A 22,195-nucleotide genomic window follows, 5' to 3' on the forward strand; every position below is an offset into this window, starting at 1 on the left:
TAGTGAATTAATATGTTTGTTATTTACAATGGCAATAGTTTTATCTTTTGCCAATGTGATACCAATTGTAACATAATATGTGTTGTGAGTGAGGGTGAGGGGTTGAGGGTGAGTTGTTGTGGGTGAGTGAGGGTGATGTGTTGAGGGTGAGTGAGGGTGAGGTGTTGAGGGTGAGTGAGGGTGAGGCGTTGAGGGGGAGGGGTGGAGGGTGAGGTGTTGAGGGTGAGTGAGGGTGAGGTGTTGAGGGTGACTGAGGGTGAGGGTGAGTGAGGCTGAGTGCGGTTGCGTTTTTGAGGGTGAGTGTGGGTGACTGAGGGTGAGGCGTTGAGGGTGAGTGAGGGTGAGGTTGAGTGAAGGTGAGGGTGAGGTGTTGAGGGTGATTGAGGGTGAGTGAGGGTGAGGTGTTGAGGGTGAGTGAGGGTGAGTGATGGTGAGGGTGAGTGAGGGAGGGTAATTGAGGGTGAGGTGTTGAGGGTGAGTGAGGGTGAGGTGTTGAGGGTGAGGGGGTGAGGGGGGGAGGTGTTGAGGGTGAGTGAGGGTGAGGTGTTGAGGGTGAGTGAGGGTGAGGTGTTGAGGGTGAGTGAGGATGAGTGAGAGTGAGGGTGAGTGAGGGGTTAAGGATGAGGTGTTGAGGGTGAGTGAGGGTGATGGTGAGTGTAGGTGAGGGTGATGTGTTGAGGGTGAGTGAGGGTAAGGTGTTGTGGGTGAGTGAGTGTAAGGTGTTGAGGGTGAGTGACGGTGAGGTGTTGAGGGTGAGTGAGGGTGAGGTGTTGAGGGTGGGTGTGGGTGAGGAGTTGAGGGTGAGTGAGGATGAGTGAGAGTGAGGGTGAGTGAGGTGTTGAGGGTGAGGTGTTGAGGGTGAAGTGTTGAGGGTGAGTGAGGGTGAGGTGTTGAGGGTGAGTGAAGGTGAGGGTGGGTGAGCGTTAGTGAGTGAGGGTGAGTGAGTTGTTGAGGGTGAGGTGTTGAGGGTGAGTGATGTTGAGGGTGAGTTAGGGTGAGGGGATGATGGTGTGAGGGTGAGGGTGAGTGAGGGTGGGCGAGGGTGAGGGTGTGAGGCTTATTGAGAATGTGTGTGGGTGTGTGAGGATGTGTGAGAGTTTGTGAGGGCGGGTGTGTGTGAGGGTGGGGGTGTATGAGTGTGGGGGCATGTGAGGTTGTGTTGTTGAGGTCATGAAGGTGAGTGTGGGTGAGTGTGGGTGAGGGTGAATGAGGGTGAGGTGTTGAGGGTGAGTGAGGTTGAGGGTGATGGTGAGTGTAGGTGAGTGTGAGGTGTTGAGGGTGAGTGAGGGTGAGGTGTTGAGGGTGGGTGTGGGTGAGGAGTTGAGGGTGAGTGAGGATGAGTGAGAGTGAGGGTGAGTGAGGTGTTGAAGGTGAGGTGTTGAGGGTGAAGTGTTGAGGGTGAGTGAGGGTGGGGTGTTGAGGGTGAGTGAAGGTGAGGGTGGGTGAGCGTTAGTGAGTGAGGGTGAGTGGGTTGTTGAGGGTGAGGTGTTGAGGGTGAGTGATGTTGAGGGTGAGTTAGGGTGAGGGGATGATGGTGTGAGGGTGAGGGTGAGTGAGGGTGGGCGAGGGTGAGGGTGTGAGGCTTATTGAGAATGTGTGTGGGTGTGTGAGGATGTGTGATAGTTTGTGAGGGCGGGTGTGTGTGAGGGTGGGGGTGTGTGAGTGTGGGGGCATGTGAGGGTGTGTTGTTGAGGTCATGAAGGTGAGTGTGGGTGAGTGTGGGTGAGGGTGAATGAGGGTGAGGTGTTGAGGGTGAGTGAGGGTGAGTGAGGTTGAGGGTGATGGTGAGTGTAGGTGAGTGTGAGGTGTTGAGGGTGAGTGAGGGAGAGGGTAAGGTGTTGTGGGTGATTTAGGGTGAGGGGTTGAGGGTGAGTGAGGGTGAGGTGTTGAGGGTGAGTGAGGGTGAGGGTGAGTGCGGGTGAGAGTTTGAGGGTGAGTGTGGCTGACTGAGGGTGAGGGATTGAGGGTGAGTGAGGGTGAGGTTGAGTGAAGGTGAGGGTGAGGTGTTGAGGGTGAGGTGTTGAGGGTGAGTGAGGGTGAGTGATGGTGAGGGTGAGTGAGGGAGGGTGATTGTGGGTGAGGTGTTGAGGGTGAGGTTAGTGAGGGTGAGGTGTTGAGGGTGAGGGGCTGAGGGTGAATGAGGGTGAGGTGTTGAGGGTGAGTGAGGGTGAGGTAGTTTGGTCGCACTCTGATGTTTATTTTTTCTCTGACTTGGCTTTTTTGTGTTGTTTGGACCCGTATGTGACTTGTTTCGCTGCTATGCTTTTTTTTTTGTTTGTTGATTGTTGTAGTTAAAAGTATTATGTATGCACTGTTTATGTTCTGTTTGTGTGTGTTTTTTTTATATTTTCTACATTTCAGGGAATGAGCTGCTACGATCGACAGGTAATGAGAATTTTATTTTCATATTATTAAAGAGTGCCTTTGTGAGTTGTTATACTTTTGTTTATGCATTTCCTTATTGTGATGTTAATCTAATTATTGTTTTCGGTCTTGCTTTGCTCGCACGTACTTTCTGTCTGGCTCCTTTCTTTAGAGTGTGTTTTGTATTTTATCAATGGCTGCTATTTAGTTTTATTTTTTGCCATGGATTGAGTTCCGTTTTGCCGTACGTGTTTTTCGGTCGCACTTGCCTTGTGTTTGGTATTTTTCTCTTCCACGGCCTCCCTGATGTCCATTTATGCAGCACGCAGCAATAGCACATTATAATTCGGCACCCCCACAGTACCATTGAGCAACATCAGATCATCACTCTGCCCCACTAGAGCCGTATTTAGCACACCCCCAGTCTAATTTAGACATACTACTGCAGTACTGTACAGCACCAAAGCATGCTTGTATAGCTGTAATTGTGTGTGCTACGTAAAAAAAGTTGTTAGAAAGCGTGCACTTCCGGCTGGTGGTGTGTGTGACTGTTGAAAGCGTGGACTGATGCCTGTTTGTGTGGGTGTATGCATGGTGAAAGGATGCACTGATGACTGTTGTGTGTGTACGCCTGGTGAAAGTGTCCATTGCTAGCTGTTGGTGTGTGTGCCTGTTAAAAGCGCACATGTTTGGATTGTATGACGTTTGTCTGCTGAGTAATGCTGTAGTGGTAATGAGTGGTGCTGTGGTGGTAAGTGTTTGTGTGTGGTTGTAGTGTGATAGTGTGTTGTTGTTGAATGATGCTGTTGTGGTGGTGCAGAGTGATGTTGGTGTGTTGCTGAGTGATGTTAGTGTGGTGCTTAGTAATGCTGTGGTTGTGATGTGTTGTTTTGTGCTAGTGATGAGTGGTGCTGTGTTGGTGTTTAATAATTACCACCACAGCATAACTCAGCACCACAACAGTTGCACTTCTCCCAACAACGGCATCACTGATGTCCACGAATGCAACACGCAGCAATACCACTTTATCATTCTGCACCCCCACAGTACCATTGAGCAACAACACAGCATCACTCTGCACCAACTCAGCCGTATTTAGCACACCAACAGTCTCATTCATACATACTACTGCAGTACTGATGAAACCCCAGGATGCCAGTGGTAAAAGACTCTGAGGCATATTTACAAAGAAAGTGCACTGCGCTGCAAGCAATTTCGCAGCGCTGCGTAATGTAGAAAATGCAGGGAAGCCCCGTACTCACAAGAATATGGCGCACCCCTGTGTTTCCCCCAGCGCTGGCACTGAAAAAACCTGTCTAGCACCAACACAGACACCTTTGCGTGAAAGTGCAAGGGTGCCTGTGTTTCAGGGATGATTGTTTATGTGCAGGAAAGGACACTTTCCTGCACATAAACAATCATTAAAGGTGATTTGCTCTTTCAACGTGTGCTGCAGACTGGAGCACACATTGAAAGAGAAAAAACGAGGAGAAATAAAAGTATTTCTCCTAGTTGCACCAACCTAACTCCTACTATTCAGTGGTGTTAGTTTTTGACGCTGCCTCATATTTACACATCTTTGTAAATCTGGGGCAGTGTCAAAAAGCAATCGGTGTTGTGGTGGAACTCTCACAGCAACACCCATCGCTCGCCCCTTGCATGCAAATACCTGCGTGAAAAGGTACTAAATTTCCAAAGCGGCGTTAAGGCATACAAAGTGTCTTAACGCCACTTTGTAAATATGGAGCAGGGCATTGCGCCACCGGAACATCCTAAAATGTGAAGCTGCGGTGGCGCAATGCCCTTGTAATTATGTCCCTCTGATTCCAACAATCTGAGCAAAGTAGCCCCTCAAAAACTTCCCACAATTGGTAGAAAGTGGTGCCGAATTATCAGATTCTTATTCCAGGGAACACCAGTAGCAGTTAAGAAGCTCAGATATTTTCCCACACAACCTACACATAAAATGCAGATGGAAGATGGGAAGAGTAGACCTTAACCTGTCCCTAGATGAGCTGAAGGGGATGTGCTGGTGCGACCATAGAGGGCTGTATTGTCCAAGGATCCACTAACTAATGTGAGCAGAGGTCTTCCACTTCCATACAGCTGCTGTGTTGGTTTATGCCAGCAGTATAGTTCACAAAAGCCTTTTATTACCAAGCAAAGTGGGTGAAGTGGCCGTACTGACTACATTGGCTCTTGACACAAAGGTAGGGATAGAAATCAACTTCAAGAACCCAACAGGAGTTCCGATCCACCATTTTGGGAGAATGCTTCAACTGCGTGCTCCGGTCATCTCAAGAGCTGTTACGAGCTGGGAATTCCTTCCACATGCGCTGTCAGCAGTCAGGTCGCCCTAGCTCAGGGTGGCTTCTTTTGTTGGACTCCTTCCCCCTCCATTCATACTTTGAGTCCCTGCAGCATCAAACCATGAGCTAAGAAATTCAAAGGTAAGGCTTTAGAGGTAGGGGAGCAGTCATGGTAGTAGAGACGTCCAGCTGTCAATCGACAAGGAAGCCACGTACCCTTCAGTGGTACCTTTTCAGTCTTGGAGTTCAGGCAAAGGTTTAGAGTCACATTTTTTCCCCCTCGTCCTCAGATTTTGGAGTTTTGTGGTCAGGGCTCCACAATGGATTAGCATCCCTCGAGCTAGAGGTGGAGTGGGCGGCTGTTAAGTATTTTGGATCTCCACAGACAGAACCAGAAATATTAGAACTTTTCTCTCCACTCACTGAAAAAGATCGTGATTATTACCTTTCCAGGAACATCATAGCACCCCCATAAACTTCCCCTTGCTTCCAAGTATTGTTGACACCTTTCCTTTGCATTGTTTGAAGAGCCTTTAACTCCTTGTTGTGTATAAGTTTACTCTTGGTTGCCGCAATGTCTGGTCGACAATTAGGATATATTGAGTCTCCAGTACATTCCATCAACATCTTTGGACTTTGCCAAATTCTTTGCTATTGAGGGGGGGGCTTTATTTCTTCTAAAAATGTTGTTTATGATTTTTTATTTCACAATTTTATAAATCGATACTCTACCAAGAAGGTTTCTGGGAGATGTGTGGGTAAAACATGATTGAAAGGCGGGACATGTCTTACAAGGAGCCATCATCAGTAACGCTGAAGGTATAAACATTAAAATTCATCAAAAGGCTCAAAGCAAATACTAGAGTTGTCGCCCTGAGTGGGAGGATTAGGAAAGTAAGGGAGCAGAGAGGGAGTAAAATAATCCTAAAACTGAGAGTATATTGACTAATGGTGCAGAAGGAGGGTGGAGAAGGCTGGATGCCTTTAATGACTGTTTATGTGCAGGGTGGTGTCCCTTCCAGCACATAGGGCCCGATTCACAGAATGAACTTAAGACTAAATCCTAAACTTACTACTATTTTGGTATTCACAGAATACACTTACTACTTTTGGCATTCACAGAATGAACTTACTACTTTTGGTATTCACAGAAGTTAGGATTTTGTCTTAAGTCTGTCTTAAGTGTGTCTTAAGTTTGTCTTAAGAAAAACTTAAGACAAAATCCTAAACTTACTACTTTTGGTATTCACAGAAGTTAGGATTTTGTCTTAAGTTTTTCTTAAGACAAACTTAAGACACACTTAAGACAGACTTAAGACAAAATCCTAACTTCTGTGAATACCAAAAGTAGTAAGTTCATTCTGTGAATGCCAAAAGTAGTAAGTGCATTCTGTGAATACCAAAATAGTAGTAAGTTTAGGATTGAGTCTTAAATTCATTCTGTGAATCGGGCCCATAAACAATAATTAAATAATGAAGATTTGACACTTCTATTTGTAAACAATAATCAACTGCAATGCAGGCACTTTTGCACTATGGCGAACAGTTGTCTGTGTAGGAGCTAGGCAGCTGTTTTTTGTGCAGCGCTAGAGAAAACACAGGTGTACGCTGTATTGTGTAAATATGGCGCATCGCTGCATTTTAAAAATGTCAGAGCATGGCGCCGCCAAAATTTGGCGCAGCTCCGGGCTCCGACATTTTGTAGCAAATATGCCCCTGAGCCTCTTATCGTCTGGAGTGGGCTGGGAGGGAGCTCCGAATAGAGGGGTCTGCTCGAGACGCAGCGGTGTCACTGCTTCCCGTGTTCTTCTACCTAGGGTTCATTTGGATCAGGATGTAGCTGTGCTTGTTTCAAGTTCAGGTGCAGATTGTACAGAAACCAATGTTTACAGGGGCATCACATGAGCCGAGTGCTATCTGTATTAATGAAATGTCTCATTCTATTGCATGCCTAGATTATATTCGTTAATACTGCTGATACTTGATTGTCTCACTCCATTGCACGACTAGATTGCATTTGGTAATCCTCATAACACTGTATTGTTTTCTTCCATCGTATGACTAGATTATGTTTAGTAATCCTCATAACACTGTATTGTTTTCTTCCATCGCATGACTAGATTATGTCTGGTAATCCTCATAACACTGTATTGTTTTCTTCCATCGCATGACTAGATTATGTTTGGTAATCCTCATAACACTGTATTGTTTTCTTCCATCGTATGACTAGATTATGTTTAGTAATCCTCATAACACTGTAGTGTTTTCTTCCATCGCATGACTAGATTATGTTTGTCAATCCTCATAACACTGTATTGTTTTCTTCCATCGTATGGCTAGATTATGTTTGGTAATCCTCATAACACTGTATTGTTTTCTTCCATTGCATGACTAGATTATGTTTGGTAATCCTCATAACACTGTATTGTTTTCTTCCATCGCATGACTAGATTATGTTTGGTAATCCTCATAACACTGTATTGTTTTCTTCCATCGCATGACTAGATTATGTTTGCTAATCCTCATAACACTGTATTGTTTTCTTAAATTGCATGACTAGATTATGTTTGGTTATCCTCATAACACTGTATTGTTTTCTTCAATCGCATGACTAGATTATGTTTGGTAATCCTCATAACACTGTATTGTTCTCTTCCATCGCATGACTAGATTATGTTTTTTGCAATCCTCATAACACTGTATTGTTTTCTTCCATCACATGACTAGATTATGTTTGGCAGTCCTCATAACACTGTATTGTTTTCTTCCAACACATGACTAGATTATGTTTGATAATCCTCATAACACTGTAGTGTTTTCTTCTATCACATGACTAGATTATGTTTGTCAATCCTCATAACACTGTATTGTTTTCTTCCATCGCATGACTAGATTATGTTTGGGAGTCCTTATAACACTGTATTGTTTCATTCCATTGCATGACTAGATTATGTTTGGTTAGCATTTTAATGCTGGTTCGTTTTCTTCCATCGCATGACTAAGTTATGGTTGTTTATCCTTATAATACTCGATCGTCTCATTCCATTGCTTCCTACACTTCGTCCCACCTAGGACTAAGAGTAACAATGTTGTGACACATACAAAGATAAATTGTGGACGGGGTTTCAGAGAATAATAAATACTGCTGGGAACTGAATCTATCTGTGGTATGGGAACCTAAAATAAGCAACTCAACCAGGAAGGGGAGATCTGGACTATTGGACCTTAGGCCTTTTGAACAATGTTCCTTGCTGAGAGTGTCAACACACGCTTCTCACAATTAATATAAATCTATAGTTTTACAGTACTTAAGACTACATTTTACACAATTTTTAAGTGCTGTAAATCCCCAACTCAATAGTGCTGTATTTTTTTTTGCCAGAGATGGAGGAAAGACTAGACATCCATAATGCAAGTCTTCGCCGTGAACGTCACAAACAGATGTGAGCTCTCAGTGCTTGATTCACTGAGCCATGTTGCCGGCACTCAAACTATGCTACTCCCTACAACTTCCCTTCCACACAGACACTGCATACTTTTGAAACAGTGCTGCTTACCAGCAATGCCAATTAATGCTGCTCACATGGCAGCCACCCAAACAGTATGAGTTTAGTGAAATCAGAATATTCATACTCTTCTTATCAAGGCTGACTGTGAGTTTTGAACAGGGACACTGAATGCTGATGTCCAAGAACTTCATGCTATATATTCTAATTTTTTATAGTGCAAACCTAGTCAACGAGCACTTTATGTGTATGTGTAAATGTGTATAGGCATTTATATAGCGCACTACTTACCCGTAGGGTCCCAAGGCGCTGCGACCGCTGCGAAACCCTTCCTGGCTTCCCTGAGAGATGGTCCCTTAATGGGTATCTCCAGGGTGAGACCAGGCATCCCCAGCGGTCTGGTGGGGCCGTTAGTGAAGATGAGGCAAGCTAATGCCCAGAGTTGCCGAGTGTGATCGCTGATCAGAGTGGGCACCGAGGCGAGAGAATTATCGAGTCCGCTGACCCTGGTCCAGAAACCTGCCGCGCCGGGAATCAAACCCTGGTCCCGGGCCGTCCTCTGCTCTCGGGTCTGCCGCCTCTAACCAGTGAGCCACACTACTTCACTTTATAACTGAACCAGAGTACCTTATAATTTATTTTTCTTTTCAGCACCAGGAGATTGAGTGATTTGTCCAGAATCACACGATGTTGAGCCGAGGCCGGGATTTGAACTTGGTTCGCCATGTTCTAAGGTTGGCAGAGCTAGCCACCAGGCAAAGTCTCTACACAATTAGGCTTAACAGGAGTATCATAAAATGAGGCTACTGTTGCATGCCATAAAAGGCATTCAATTAAAGGAAGCTACAATGTTTACTGAGGGGACAGTATACAACTTCTCCCTCTTCAGATATAGTGTTAGACAAGACCTTTTGATTTTACTAGAATGATATGTATCACACATTTATACTTATAAGGGCTTTCAGGCAGAACTCTTCATTCATTGGTCTATTATTTTGTAATTCACTTTTTTCTTCCGCCCACTATAGTGTACAGCATGTGCAATGGCTCAGCCTGCTTCAGTGAGTGACAGTATTCCCCTTTTCACAAGGTACACGTCTGCACACAAAGTAGTTCCCTTCAACGACAGGGACTACTATGGCCATCTGTGAGTTTTGAGACCAAAAAATATATTTGCTTTTAGTCAGTGTTTTTTTATTTATTTTTTTTAGATTAATGAGGGGCTGGCCCTTCTCCAGCACTAAACGTTGGCAAAAACCATGAAAAAAAAAGAATTGATAAAGCCAGAAGACAAGCAGCCAACACCAGACCTCCTGGCTTTGTCAATGCTTGTTTTACCTAAGGCATCAACTCTACTCAGCTATGACCAGATATAAGAAATCAACCACATATATTTAAAATTAAAATAAACATGAAGACATGGGGCTTTATAGAGGCAGCTTGTGCCCACCTCAATCCCATTCGGCCATCCACAATATCCCGCCCCGTAATTAGGGACAATGCCCCATCAATCGGAGTCCACCCGCCACCCAAGCCCAGACCTGAACCCCTGCTTCTCCCCCTTGAGAAGTAAAAATATCACTTCTAGTGGGGAATTCTCAACATGGAGCTGATGGCAGTGGCAGTATTCATAGAGCTGCGAAGTAGCTTCATGTCACAAGACAGCGCTATATGAAACAAATCATTTATTATACTTAAAAAAATAAAGAAAAATGTCAAGGAATGTCTAAGCTTAACCGTGAATAGAAAAGAAGGCTTTCTTTTTAGTGGGGGCAAACTGAGCTACACAAGGCAGATGTGGGGGCGGCTTTGTAGTGAAAAGACCCCACCGCCACGCCCACCATTAGTAAGTCAAAACCATTCAGAAATGTGGTTTTGGGGTTAGGATTGTATGTTTCCGCCACTGCTGCTAATTTCACATATTTACAACCACCCCCTCCCCTCCCATAGAGCATGGGGGAATTTAGTGGACCAACTGGATTGGCTAACACTGAAGTTTTTTTCCTCCGCAACACAAAAAATTAATAGTGTTCTGACACCGCCTTGTTGGAGTTGGAGCAGTCTTTCAACTGACCCACTTTTTTAGAGAAGCTTTCATCATCTAAAGAATCGGGTCGTAATCCCCTACCACTTAGGGTGCACGGCCACTCACCATTCCCACAAAGTTTGGGTCCTTTAGATGCCAATAGATGCCCATGAAAAAAAGCAGAGAATTCAACAGAAGACACCCTCCATGGGACAAGCAGAGAGACAGACTGGACACACACACAGGACAGTTTCAAAACATGTATAGTTTGTGACTGTTATTCCAATGGAGGGTCTATGTGCATAAGTGTACTTGAGTCTGCGTGTGTGCGGATGCCTGTATTTTTGTGTGTTTCTGTAAGTATGTGTGTGCGTGTGTCTGTGAGCAAGTGTACGTGAGCCTGTGTGTGTTTAAGAGTGTATTTTTAAGGGTTTGTGTGTGTGTGGTGGGAGTGTGGTCGGTGTTTGTGTCTGTGTGTGTGTGTGTGTAAGAGCATGTTTTAAGTGTTTGAGTGTGAGTAAGTATTTAGGTGTGTGGTGTAAATGTATGTGTGTCTATGCAAGTGTACTGGTGTCTGTGTCTAAGAGTGTGTTTTTAAGTGATTGTGTGTGTGTGAGTAAGTATTTGGGTGTGTGGGTGGAAGTGATAGTGTGTCCGTCAATGTGGTTATGTAAAAGCCTGTTTTAAGTGTTTTTGTGTGTGTAAGTGTGTGTGTGAGAAAGTATGTTTTTTATGTGTGTAAGAGTGTGTGTAAGTATTTGTGTGTGTGGTTGCAAATGCGTGTGTGTGTGTGTAACAGGGTGGTTTTTAAGTGTGTTTTGGGTGTAAGTATTTTTGGGTGTTTGTTTGCCTTTGGTTGTAAATGTGTTGTAAATGTGTTTGTGTGTGCAGGTGCCTCTGCGTCTGTGTGTGTGAAAGTGTGGTTTTAAGTGTTTATGTGTGTGCAAATGTGTGTTTAAGTATTTGTGTGGGTGTGAGTATGTGTGTGCAAGGGTGTGGTTTTATGTTTTTTGTGTGTAAGTGTGTCTAAGTATGTGTGTGTGTATGTGTGTGGTGTGTGTGTGTGTTTGTGTGTGGATGCTTGTGTTTGTGTAAGTATGGCAAATGTACAGGGCGAAATATAAGCAAGAGCACAGCCACAACATGCACAAGTGTTTGCAGATGAGATGCACACTCCAGCAGTACTCACTGAATAGGCACAGGTTGATGTTGTAGCAGCTCTGGTGCTCGATGGTGGAGCCGGCGCACGGCTGTCCGCCGTCCTGGGGCTGCTCGCAGCGCCGAGTGCGCTTCTGGATCCCACTTTTCGTGGTGCACTTGATCTTAAGCCCAATCCTATCGCACTCGGTCCACTCCGACCACTCGCTCCAGCGCCCGTCCACTGGGAAGCACAGGCACAGAACAGAACTCAGTGGCCATAGGGTCATCAATGGGAATGACAAAGCACTATTGTGGGAGAAGGAGCTGGGGATGTGAGGGGCTAATCCTTTGGGATGACCCACTCTTGAAAAGGGGGAGCACCAGTTATCTTTTCTGATGAAAAGCCATAAAAATCCATGCATGAAATGAGACAGTACAATTTTAGGTCTGGTTTAAAGAGGTGTACATATGTCACATACCTCATGTTTCCCAAAAAATCATAATAAAAATACGTACACATAATTACAGGAGCCTTGGGTCAGCCCATTCCATCCATTGGTTTGTTCAAGTGTCATTATCAATCAATCAATCAAGTTTCTCGTAAAGCGCGACTACTCACCCGTTAGAGTCTCACTGCGGTGAGGGAGTGGGGGGGGGGGATCTATGGTTCAGTCGATGAGCCAAGTCTTGAGGTCCTTCCTAAATTGCGACAGGAATGGTGATTGTCTTATCATCTTGATTCCGCCCACCACAGCAACATCATAGGGAAATGGGTGATCCCACTTTACTCATTAGCTCTGTTTACTGTGAGCAATGCTATTGACGTATGCACAAGTAGTGTGCTTCAGAGCCAGGGTTGGTGGGCCCATCTCTTCATTTATCTCTGCTTTCAATTTATGTTTTGACATTTATTTTTGCAATGGATAATTTCTTTACTTATGTTTTGTGCGAACATGCGCACATCACTTTTCCATTGTATATATTTTTACTTTCAAAAGTTTAATACCTGTTATATGTGTTTGCAAAACAAAAATAATCTCAGGCTCAGCAAAGCCAGACTTGTTGGCTTTGCCAATGCCTGTTTTAAGTCTAAAAACTTTTAAACCTAAAAAGCTGAGAGTAAGGGCCAGATTTTAGCGGTCGCAAGTGGAAAATTGGGCCATTTGCAACTGCTAAAAAGGGTTGTAGCATCTACAAACCCAATTTTACGTGTCGGTAACCTATTACCGACTTGCAAAATAGGGTTTGCGAGTCATTATTATGAATGGGCATAACAGGGTCATCCTTCCCTAATAGTGAGTTGCACTGGAATGTACAATTGTTTTGCAAGCACAAATGCAATCGCAAAACAATTGCAGTTACCACCTACTTCAAGTAGGTGGTAAGCCAGTCACAAGCAGGAAGGCGTCCTTACGGGACCCCTTCCCCTTTGTGAATGTATGCTAAAATATTTTTTAAGAGGCAGTGGTCCGCATCCTGTTTTCCTTTAAGGAAAATGGGCTGTATTTTGAAAAAAAAACGTTGCTTTTTTCAAAAAGCAAACACGGACAAGGTGGGTTGCTGTCCCCAGCAGACCACCATCGCCTGTGATTGTAGCCCATTCCCAATGGGTCTCAAATTGCGACCTGACTCATGAATATTGATAATTACATTCCGTTTTGCGAGTCACAAATTGCGAGTCGAAATAAATCCAATTTTTGACCCGCAAAACGGAATGGTCGTACATCTAAAGGCCAGACAAAAATGGAAGTCAAATATTGAGTGAGATGCTGATATCGCACGATACACACCTCCTGTTTTTCAGATCAAGGGTCAGAATGTAGCAGGGGACGCCAAATAGACTTTTAAGAGTCCAAATTTGATCACAGGTAGATGTTCAGGGAGATGGTCAGAAGAAGAAGGGACCATGAGCTTGTTTGTCGACAAACAGGCATCTTCACCATTGGGAGTTTTAAGTAGCATTTTCACCGCACCGGAAACCACGACAGATGTTGACATCTTGGATCCAGTTTTGAATCATTTTGCATTTTTCTAGCTTTTGAAATGTCCTTGGACGGGACCACTATGTCCTGACTGTGGGGAAAGACCAAGCTGTAACGACGGAGGGGGGAGATCTGAGCTGTTCAGGTCAGTGGGAAGGATCAAGCTGTTCTGATTACTGCCAGAGATTCAAGGTGCGCTAACTGATGGGGACGATTAAAGGGGTGCTCGCCACGGGAGGGATCTGGGAGGTACTGGTTGCTGGAGAGAACAGAGCTGTGCTGATCACTAAGAAAGATGGTGCAAACGTGTGGAGGAATGCAAGCTGTGCTGGCTCTAGGTGGGATGCCAGCACTAGTGACCAGTGGGAGACATCAAAGCTGTGCTGACTTTGCTAGGCTGAATCTTTGGAGGGATCTGAGCTGTCAGGACTGCTGGGACAGATCAGAGACATGCTGAACACTGGATGGATGGGGTCTAAGATGGGCCAACCACTAGGAAACATCAGAGCCCTGGTATCTTCTGGCAGGGATCTGAGTTGAGCAGGCCCACTGGAAGGGATCCGTGATAAGCTGAATGGTGAGAGGATGTGAGCTGTGCTGACTACTGGGTGTCAGATCTGAATTGTGCCAACCACTGGAAGGAATCTGAGTGTGCTGTCCCCTGAGAGGGAACTGAGCTCTGCTCTCCGCTGTACAAAGTCCAGCCTGCATTGTCTGATCGGAGAGTTCCGAACTCTTATTTACTAGTATTTGACAGAGGTCTGCGTTGCAAGTCACTTTGCTTTGCCCCCCTACTTCTTCCTATTATTAAGAAAAACAAAGGTCCAAAGCTGAAAAGGAATGTAAAGAACAAATGCTATATAGACCACAATAGGCTGCTATATGTTTTCCTTGCCCAGCCGGGCAGGGAATTTAATATAGAAGAATCCAAATGATTTGACAGTTTAAATACATTTAGCAAGCAGGCATTTTCCCCAGGTATCGCTTGTTGTGTCCTGATGATGACCCCCTTTATTATGTTAGCGATCAAAATGTTGTCGACCTCAGCACCATGACGCATACTTGTTTATATATTTATTATAAATATGTGCAATGGTGCTATTTATATGTTTTTGACTTAATTACTGATAACGCTTCGGCCACACGTTGCAGTGCCTGAGTTCCGAAACTCTCTTATTACGTTGGATACTGTCCCACTTTCATGGTTTATTTATTCTGATTTAATATGATTATAAATTCAATTGGGATTTCTAAAACATAGACATCGTTGTATTTCTGTGTCCATTGCAGTTTATGACTTATGCTGTGAGGGACCGTTGTTCCTTTATAAGTATCTATCAGTTACGGTGCATTCCTGTCCTCATTCACAACGCTGGCAATCAATTGGCTGCCTTGCGCCACCGCAGGCACCCGTGCACCATGGTGCGAGGGAGTCAGCATTGGAGGGATGATTGTTTTTGTGCAGGAAGGGACATCTTTCTGCACAAAAATAATCAATGGAGGTGATATCCTCTTCCTATGAGGGCTGCATAGAAAGAGGAAAAACAAGGAGATACAATGTTATTTCCCTTGGGGATCTGCAGGCTTTTGAAGCATTCGCAGGTTTAACACGTGTTGTAAATCTGGAAATGCGTCAAATGCCATGGATATTATGTGGGAACACCCACCGTAATGCCCATGGCACGCATCCCCATCGTAGGGCGAGGCAAGGCAGCGACTTGCGCTGCTTTACCTCACTTCATATCTACAAGGCCATGAAAAGCCATGCAGGGTGTTTTTACGTGGCCTTGTAGATATGGCTAAGCCCTGTGCGTCAAGGGAACAGCACAAAAAGTGACGTTCCTGCGGCGTGCAGGGCTTGGAAATGAGCCCCCAGTTGTCCAGGAGAAGGCGTATTGTTTTAGCCCCTCCCATAATAACAGTAGACCCTAATGCGGTCTGGGAGTGACCCAACTTGGTGTCAAAAGAGAAACTCCTGAGGGCTTGAGATGTGACTTCTGAGGAGATTTACTAAAATAATGTAATGTTGCAACTATGTTTCTAAGAAAATACAGACCCTTCTTGATTCACCTGCAGTTCCAAGTGATCATATTTTACCTGGGCAGGGCACTCCGGTGTTGCACGTCCATGTCCTGGTGTCGCTGCCAATGCAGTAACGACCATTGTGGCGTGGAGCTGGATTGTTGCACAATCGCTTTTCTATCTCACGCCCAACTCCGCAGGTCACAGAACATTCACCTTCTTTCTGCCATTCGCTCCACTGACCATCCACTGCAAAGAAAACCACAAAACGGAGTAATGGTGGGCGGGAGTACCTGTTCCAGCCACCTGGTAATCACACAGGTGAACCCCCTTCAAATATGTATGTAAAGTGAAGACCTGATTTGGCAGTTCGGGCTGGACTGTTCCCATGAGGCAAAGCATCAAGACTGATTTGCATATAGCTGGGTCTGAACTGAGGCGGCAAAGTGAGCTAAAGAATGATGATGGATTCAACCCAGATCTGTGACTGGGGCTGAGTGTCTGAAAAGTTTCAATGCTCCGCCCATCATCTCCTTGTGTTTGCTATGTAATGTGCCAACATTGGAGTTTGCCAACCAGTGGTCCGAGTCCATTTCAGAAAACATTTTCTAGCTTCCTGTACTGGTTCATCCCTGCTGCTGTGGAGGATTTCAACTCTGACATACAGTTGCGTCTTCACGGCAAGAGTCCAAGCTCAACTTCAGAAATGTGCCCAGGATCACACATTTGTGAGCTAGGAGTCTGAGCTGACTGTAACTGCTATTCCCTGTAACCAGGCAGGACATTCAGGTACAACATACTGAAGGCAGATCTCATAGCTAACATCTAGAACCCCACAGCTTCAAATCACACTGAGCTCTACCTTGGAGGATAGACTGACAGACATCGCTTAACAGGGGTATGACTGTGTTTCTCTGTGCTTCAGGTTCCCAGCAAGAAGGTGTACATGAGTAAATAGCTTGATGCAGTTAAACACTTGATTTTCCACACAGGACATTTTTATAAATTCTTGCTAATAAATGGTGTTGTTTCTGAGAAGTGTTGTCGATTGACTGGCTTCTGCTTTTCTGCAGGTTGGGGCACAGAGCTTAAAAGTGACATACGAAATGTTAGTTGTGCATCAGATCATTTTCAAAATGTCTCACCTTCTTCTAGCGCCATGAAAAGATGCCTGAGGTACTCTCTTCTGGTTCCACAAAAAGGTAACTGAGTAAATCACACTTACCTCCTGTTAGCAGTGCTTAGTCTGTAAATAAAATAAGGGGCAGGGCCCTAGTCAGGAGGCCACTACTGCTAGCATCACCCAGTGCCACTGTCAGTGCTGGCAGTTACCATAACAACACAACTAATAACCATCTCACTCCTACAAGTGTGACAATTCTGTCAATTCCAGGCTCAAAAAGCTGAAAGAATGGCTTTGGCAGCAGGTATTAGTCACTCATAGTGTGTATTTAATTAATAAACAATTGTCGCTGTGCTTGTCTCTAAATGAAACAAACAGCACCACCATGTGGCAGACTCTCATAATGCTGGTGCTGACAATTAAGTGCTGGTGCCGAGCACTGGAAACCACCGGTTCAAATTAAGCACAGCCTATTAGCCACTTCTCTATTACAGTTGACCCACTAGTAACCCAACTCCCCAAATGCTGGGAGATCAGACCCTCCACCCTCTACAAACATGTCCATTTCTGTAGGGTACTTGCAGAAGTTTATCAGACAAATGACCTCTACTATATGTCATTTTCACGAGATATCATGTGTAAAGTCTTGTGGTGTGTTGGTCGGTCACTCTAGGGTCTTGCCTCAGTGCCTCCCCGATCACCCGTACCTTTCACATAGTATGATGCAAGGGGGTCTCTTACCTGGGCATAAAGGAAGGCCACTGCAGTCCCTGACCTCATTCCCAGTTCCAGGGCAATCATTTCCTGGTGGGTCGGTGGAGGGTGGTGGATTGTTGCACTGTCGGTGACGTACTTGCGTTGGTAGGTTTTTTGCAGCTTCTTGTACGCAGCTGCTGGAGCACTCACCCCAGGCACCCCAACTACTCCAAGAACCGTGGGCTAGAGAGGAGAGAGATAAAGTAAACCATGGGACAGTAGGTCAGTATCTAACATGGATGGTCAAGTCACTCACTCCATGTCCCTACTCAGGCCTGTGTGTAAAGACAAAGCTGGACTTTGCTAGAGTGTGCAGGGCAGGCTTATCCAAATTTGTAATTATGAACCTTGACCATGCACTAGTTATGGTTGTCTTGCGTCCTTAAGGTTGCGTTTTAATGACATTCACTCTTACATTCTGTTGTAGTTCTTGAAAAGTATGGCAATTAGGGGTTTAGTTAGACATTGGTACATGGGGAACACCTGACAAAAATTGACGGATATCATGCCTGCCTTATCTAGAGTTTACCCACATGTGTACACCCCATGCACACCCTTTGTCTACAATGTTAAAAGCATTAATCGCCCCAAATATAATGCACAGAGAGAAGTCTGGCATCCCATAGGGGAGGTCTGACATCAGGGTCCTGAAGTGATGAAACACTGGACGCGCTCTAACCGGAAGGGTGTGATGTCATTGCTTATGGCAATCTATGGGGAAACTACAGTATTAATAAAAGCAAGCAAAACAGAACTCGGCAAGTTACAGAAGTCTACAAGAAAAGAAGCTTTAAAACGTAAATAAAAACAAGATTTGTGCAAACATTATTGACCACACTGTAGATTGTTAGTTTAAAGAAACTATTTGGCTTTCTTCTAATGGAAACACTCACCTTTAAAGAATGTTGAAGCTTTAAAGAAGTGTGACTTGGAATAGGCACATGTGTTGTCCTAATTTTTGTACTTGCGATTGTCATACAAAATAATTAACAAGGAAAATGTACTTTTTCCTCAAGCACCTGTTCATTGCCCAATAGCAGACTGTAAAAAGTGACACCTGAACTCACAGGAGTCGAGTTAACTGGCACCTCGACTCTAAACTCAGAAATCCCCATCCAGCTCCACCATCCCTTGATTTCTTCACTAGGATGCCTTTCATCCTCTGATCACCAGTCCAAGTCCAGTTCCAAGCCAGCTTCACTTCCATTGCACTCCCACGTTGACACGGCTGTTATCGCCCTCGTCGGCTTAAAGCTTGAGCTTCCATCAACCTTTTGAATTTTCGTGGCTATAATATGGCCATTGCACTGTCTATCTTTATTTGTTTCTTTTTTTATAGAGTTTTATATAGCGCAAATTTGACCCGAATCAGGTATCAGAGCGCTTTACATAGCACCAGTTGCATTACATGAGGACACATTCATTTTTGTTAGGCACAGGGATATTAAGTGATTTGCCAGAATCACAGGATATTCAGTGTCATAGCCAAGACTCGAACCCAGTTCCCCCGATTCGAGGTCGACCGCCCTAGCCGTTAGGCCAACTCCCCTCCATCTTGACTTGAGCTTTTGTGCCTATAGTCTGCCCATGGCCAATGATCTTGTCAACCTAGTCCCGGCTTCCCCTAAACTCCTGAGCTCTCATGTCTCCCATCACCGCAACGGCCCCCTTAATGACCCACAGTCAGATGGATCCATCTTTCCCTTCAATTGGCCTCCTGAGCAGCCATGACTACCTCTTCCTCATCAACATATATTCTTCAAAAACCAGCTTCATCTGTCTTTGAGGCTTTAAATGACATCACTAGCCTCTCCACATAATGTTCCAAATGCAGCGCCCCCTTTCTTTAACCTACTGAACTGATGCGGTTATCATCTTATGGTCTTATAAATCCAGTCCAACCTTCCCTTGTATTCCTCCATCATCATAGCTGCCTTCTGCCGTCACGCACCGGTCTATCAAGCCGGGTCTACCTTAAGTTCCTACATGTCCATGACTGTCATCAGCAGAACTCCCAGAGGGTTTCTTACAATCTAATGCCAGCTTCCCTCAAGCTTCTCCTTTGCTATAGACAACATCTGACCATTGTCCCATAACTTCATCAACCCCAACTCAGCCTTCCCTTGAGCTCCAAAACTGCCATTGATATTATCAATGTCATCACCCTTGAGCCTACTCAATGTCATACCCACCTTGAGTGGCAAAAACCACCTACCCTATTAGACCATGGTATTCCAGGGCGGATCCTCATCAGCAGTGGAGGAGAGCTGCCATGTCTGCTGCGACCGCAGCAGGCACACATGAATTAATAAAATGGAATTGCAATACCATTTATTTATTTGCCACAATACTGGCTCGCGCTGTCTACAGCGAGAGGGTGGGGGCAGGGCTGAATCCTGCAAATGCAGGATGTCAGCACTAGTCTACAGTGCGCATGTCGGATTGTCCGGCCATCTTGCGACAGCCAAGGCATTGTGCGTTTTGTAGATCCAGCAATACCTAGGCTGTGTAACAGCCTGGAGAGTGCTGGCACAGGCACCCAGCATCAAAATGACCACTGGGTTAGCCTGCTCCCACCAATCCTGGAGCTGCCTGCACAGCATCAAAGCAGATCCAGGATTGGTTAGGGTTCCAGTCCACAAGCAGGAAGGAAGTCCTTCCTTTGCCAGCTAGTGGAAAGGAGAATTGCCTCAGCGGTCGTGCTCAAGCTCTGCATTTATAGTGAGTCGAGCGCCCTCGTGCCTCACCATTTTTTATCAAAGCTAGCTGCCACTGGGTTTTCCCAAAAAAAGCCATGCTCCCTTGAGCGCTAACACTGACATGTCTCTTTTTCCACCCATCAGCTTTGCGTTTCCCTGGTCTAGTCCCATTCTGGGAAGGTTCTACCTATGAATGGGTTTCCTTTTCTCCGTCACCCAATGGATATCTCAATTAATTTCCACATCAGAGGGAGGTGTGAAATGGGCACTCACTTGGGCAGATCCTTCCGGTGTCGCAATTGGAGATTTCCTTGTTTGTGCCATGGCAGGTTCCTCCGCAGGTTGGTGTCGGGTTGTTACACTCTCTCCTCCTCTCCATGGTTCCAGACTTGCAAGTCACTGAGCAGGGTGACCAGGGGGTCCAATTTGACCAGCCACCATCCTCTGGAAAAACAAGGTGACACAAGAAGCTTGGTTACAATGCCTCAGCAGATGGTAGATAGGAAAATGAGGGGGGGGGGGTCTAGGACATGAGCAGGAACCTAGGGAAAGAGACAGGCAGAGAGAAAAGAGTAAAATACAAAGAGGAGACAGGTAGCCAAAGGAAAGAGGCTGATAAAGAAAAAACAGGGAAAATAAGTCACAGTGGATACACAGGCAGAGAGGGCAGAGAGAAGCAAAGAGGAGTGTGGTTGGTAGGCCGGAAAGGAAGTGCGAAGCATTTAGAGAGGAGAGTAACATGCAGAGAGGATAGACAGGAGACAAGCAGGCAGAGATATGAAAGAATTATTCGCTTAGCACCTTTGCTGGGGTAAGACAAAACCTAGGCTAAAGACATGAAAAATCAAGCCAAATGTGCATATGGTGCAACATTGCCAGTGCCTCACAATTCCCTATGGCCTGTCTTCTGTCTTGTCTGGGTAGAGATGGGCCAGTTGCCTCACTGGCCCCATCAAGGATCATGATGTTTCGACCGCCCTACAATTGTCTCCGAAATATGCTTTGCACAGATGATGAAGAGCCACATTTGCCCTAAAGAGAAATGTGCCTTTTGTGGTATCATGGAGCCAGTGTTCCTTTTAAAGGTTTACTCAGATCATGTGGCCAAAGGTCCTCCTACATCCCATGATTCCAAAAGACATTGCATGCATGGTATGCATGCTCACCTTACTGTCGACACTACCACAGTGTACTACTTGCACATGGTCAGCACCCTGCGCCAGTACTTACAAGCCTTCTCACACATAATAATGACCCTTATGCCATCCCTACACAGCTAAACAGTTGTTTGCCCTCCATTCTCTAAACCTTCCTTGGGCCCCTCCCCACAGTCTGCAATCCAACATCATTCAACTATAGAAAAAGTCCTACTCTATGCCTTCAAAACCAACACTCCCACACCATGCAAACAAAGCAGGAGTCCTACCTCAACTCTCCACAACCAGCACCACCAACCACACAAACAAAGCCAGAAACCTACTTTATGTCCCCAGCAGCAGAACTCCTACACCATGCAAATAAAGCAGGAGTCCTACCTCAACTCTCCACAACAAGCACCAACAACCACACAAACAAAGCCAGAAACCTACTATATGTCCCCACCAGCAGCACTCCTACACCATGCAAACAAAGCAGGAGTCCTACCTCAACTCTCCACAACCAGCACCACCAACCACACAAACAAAGCCAGAAACCTACTATATGTCCCCACCAGCAGCACTCCTACACCACGCAAACAAAGCAGGAGTCCTACCTCAACTCTCCACAACCACACAAACAAAGACAGAAATCTACTATATGTCCCCACCAGCAGCACTCCTACACCATGCAAACAAAGCAGGAACCCTACCTCAACTCTCCACAACCAACCACACAAACAAAGCCAGATCCCTACTATATGTCTCCACCAGCAGCACTCCTACACCATGCAAACAAAGCAGGGGTCCTACCTCAACTCTCCACAACCAGCACAACCAACCACACAAACAAAGCCAGAACCCTACTATATGTCCCCACCAGCAGCACTCCTACACCATGCAAACAAAGCAGGAGTCCTACCTCAACTCTCCACAACCAGCACCACCAACCACACAAACAAAGCCAGACACCTACTACATGTCCCCACCAGCAGCACTCCTACACCATGCAAACAAAGCAGGAGTCCTACCTCAACTCTCCACAACCAACCACACAAACAAAGCCAGAACCCTACTATATGTCTCCACCAGCAGCACTCCTACACCATGAAAAACAAAGCAAGAGTCCTAC

General features: G+C 45.4%; 1 protein-coding gene across 1 annotated transcript in view; it reads right to left on the reverse strand.

Annotated features, from left to right (window-relative positions):
* Positions 1-22,195, reverse strand: part of CFP (complement factor properdin) — a 105,182-nt gene that overhangs the window by 18,875 nt on the left and 64,112 nt on the right. Inside the window, exons 4-7 of the mRNA XM_086940428.1 lie at positions 20,201-20,371; positions 17,214-17,411; positions 15,425-15,598; positions 11,395-11,586 (exon numbers count right to left, since the gene is read on the reverse strand). Coding sequence (XP_086796554.1) covers positions 11,395-11,586; positions 15,425-15,598; positions 17,214-17,411; positions 20,201-20,371 — 735 coding nt within the window. The remainder of the gene's footprint in view (positions 1-11,394; positions 11,587-15,424; positions 15,599-17,213; positions 17,412-20,200; positions 20,372-22,195) is intronic.

The sequence above is a fragment of the Lissotriton vulgaris genome, chromosome 10 (assembly GCF_964263255.1).
Source record: "Lissotriton vulgaris chromosome 10, aLisVul1.2, whole genome shotgun sequence".
Lineage (NCBI taxonomy): Eukaryota > Metazoa > Chordata > Amphibia > Caudata > Salamandridae > Lissotriton > Lissotriton vulgaris.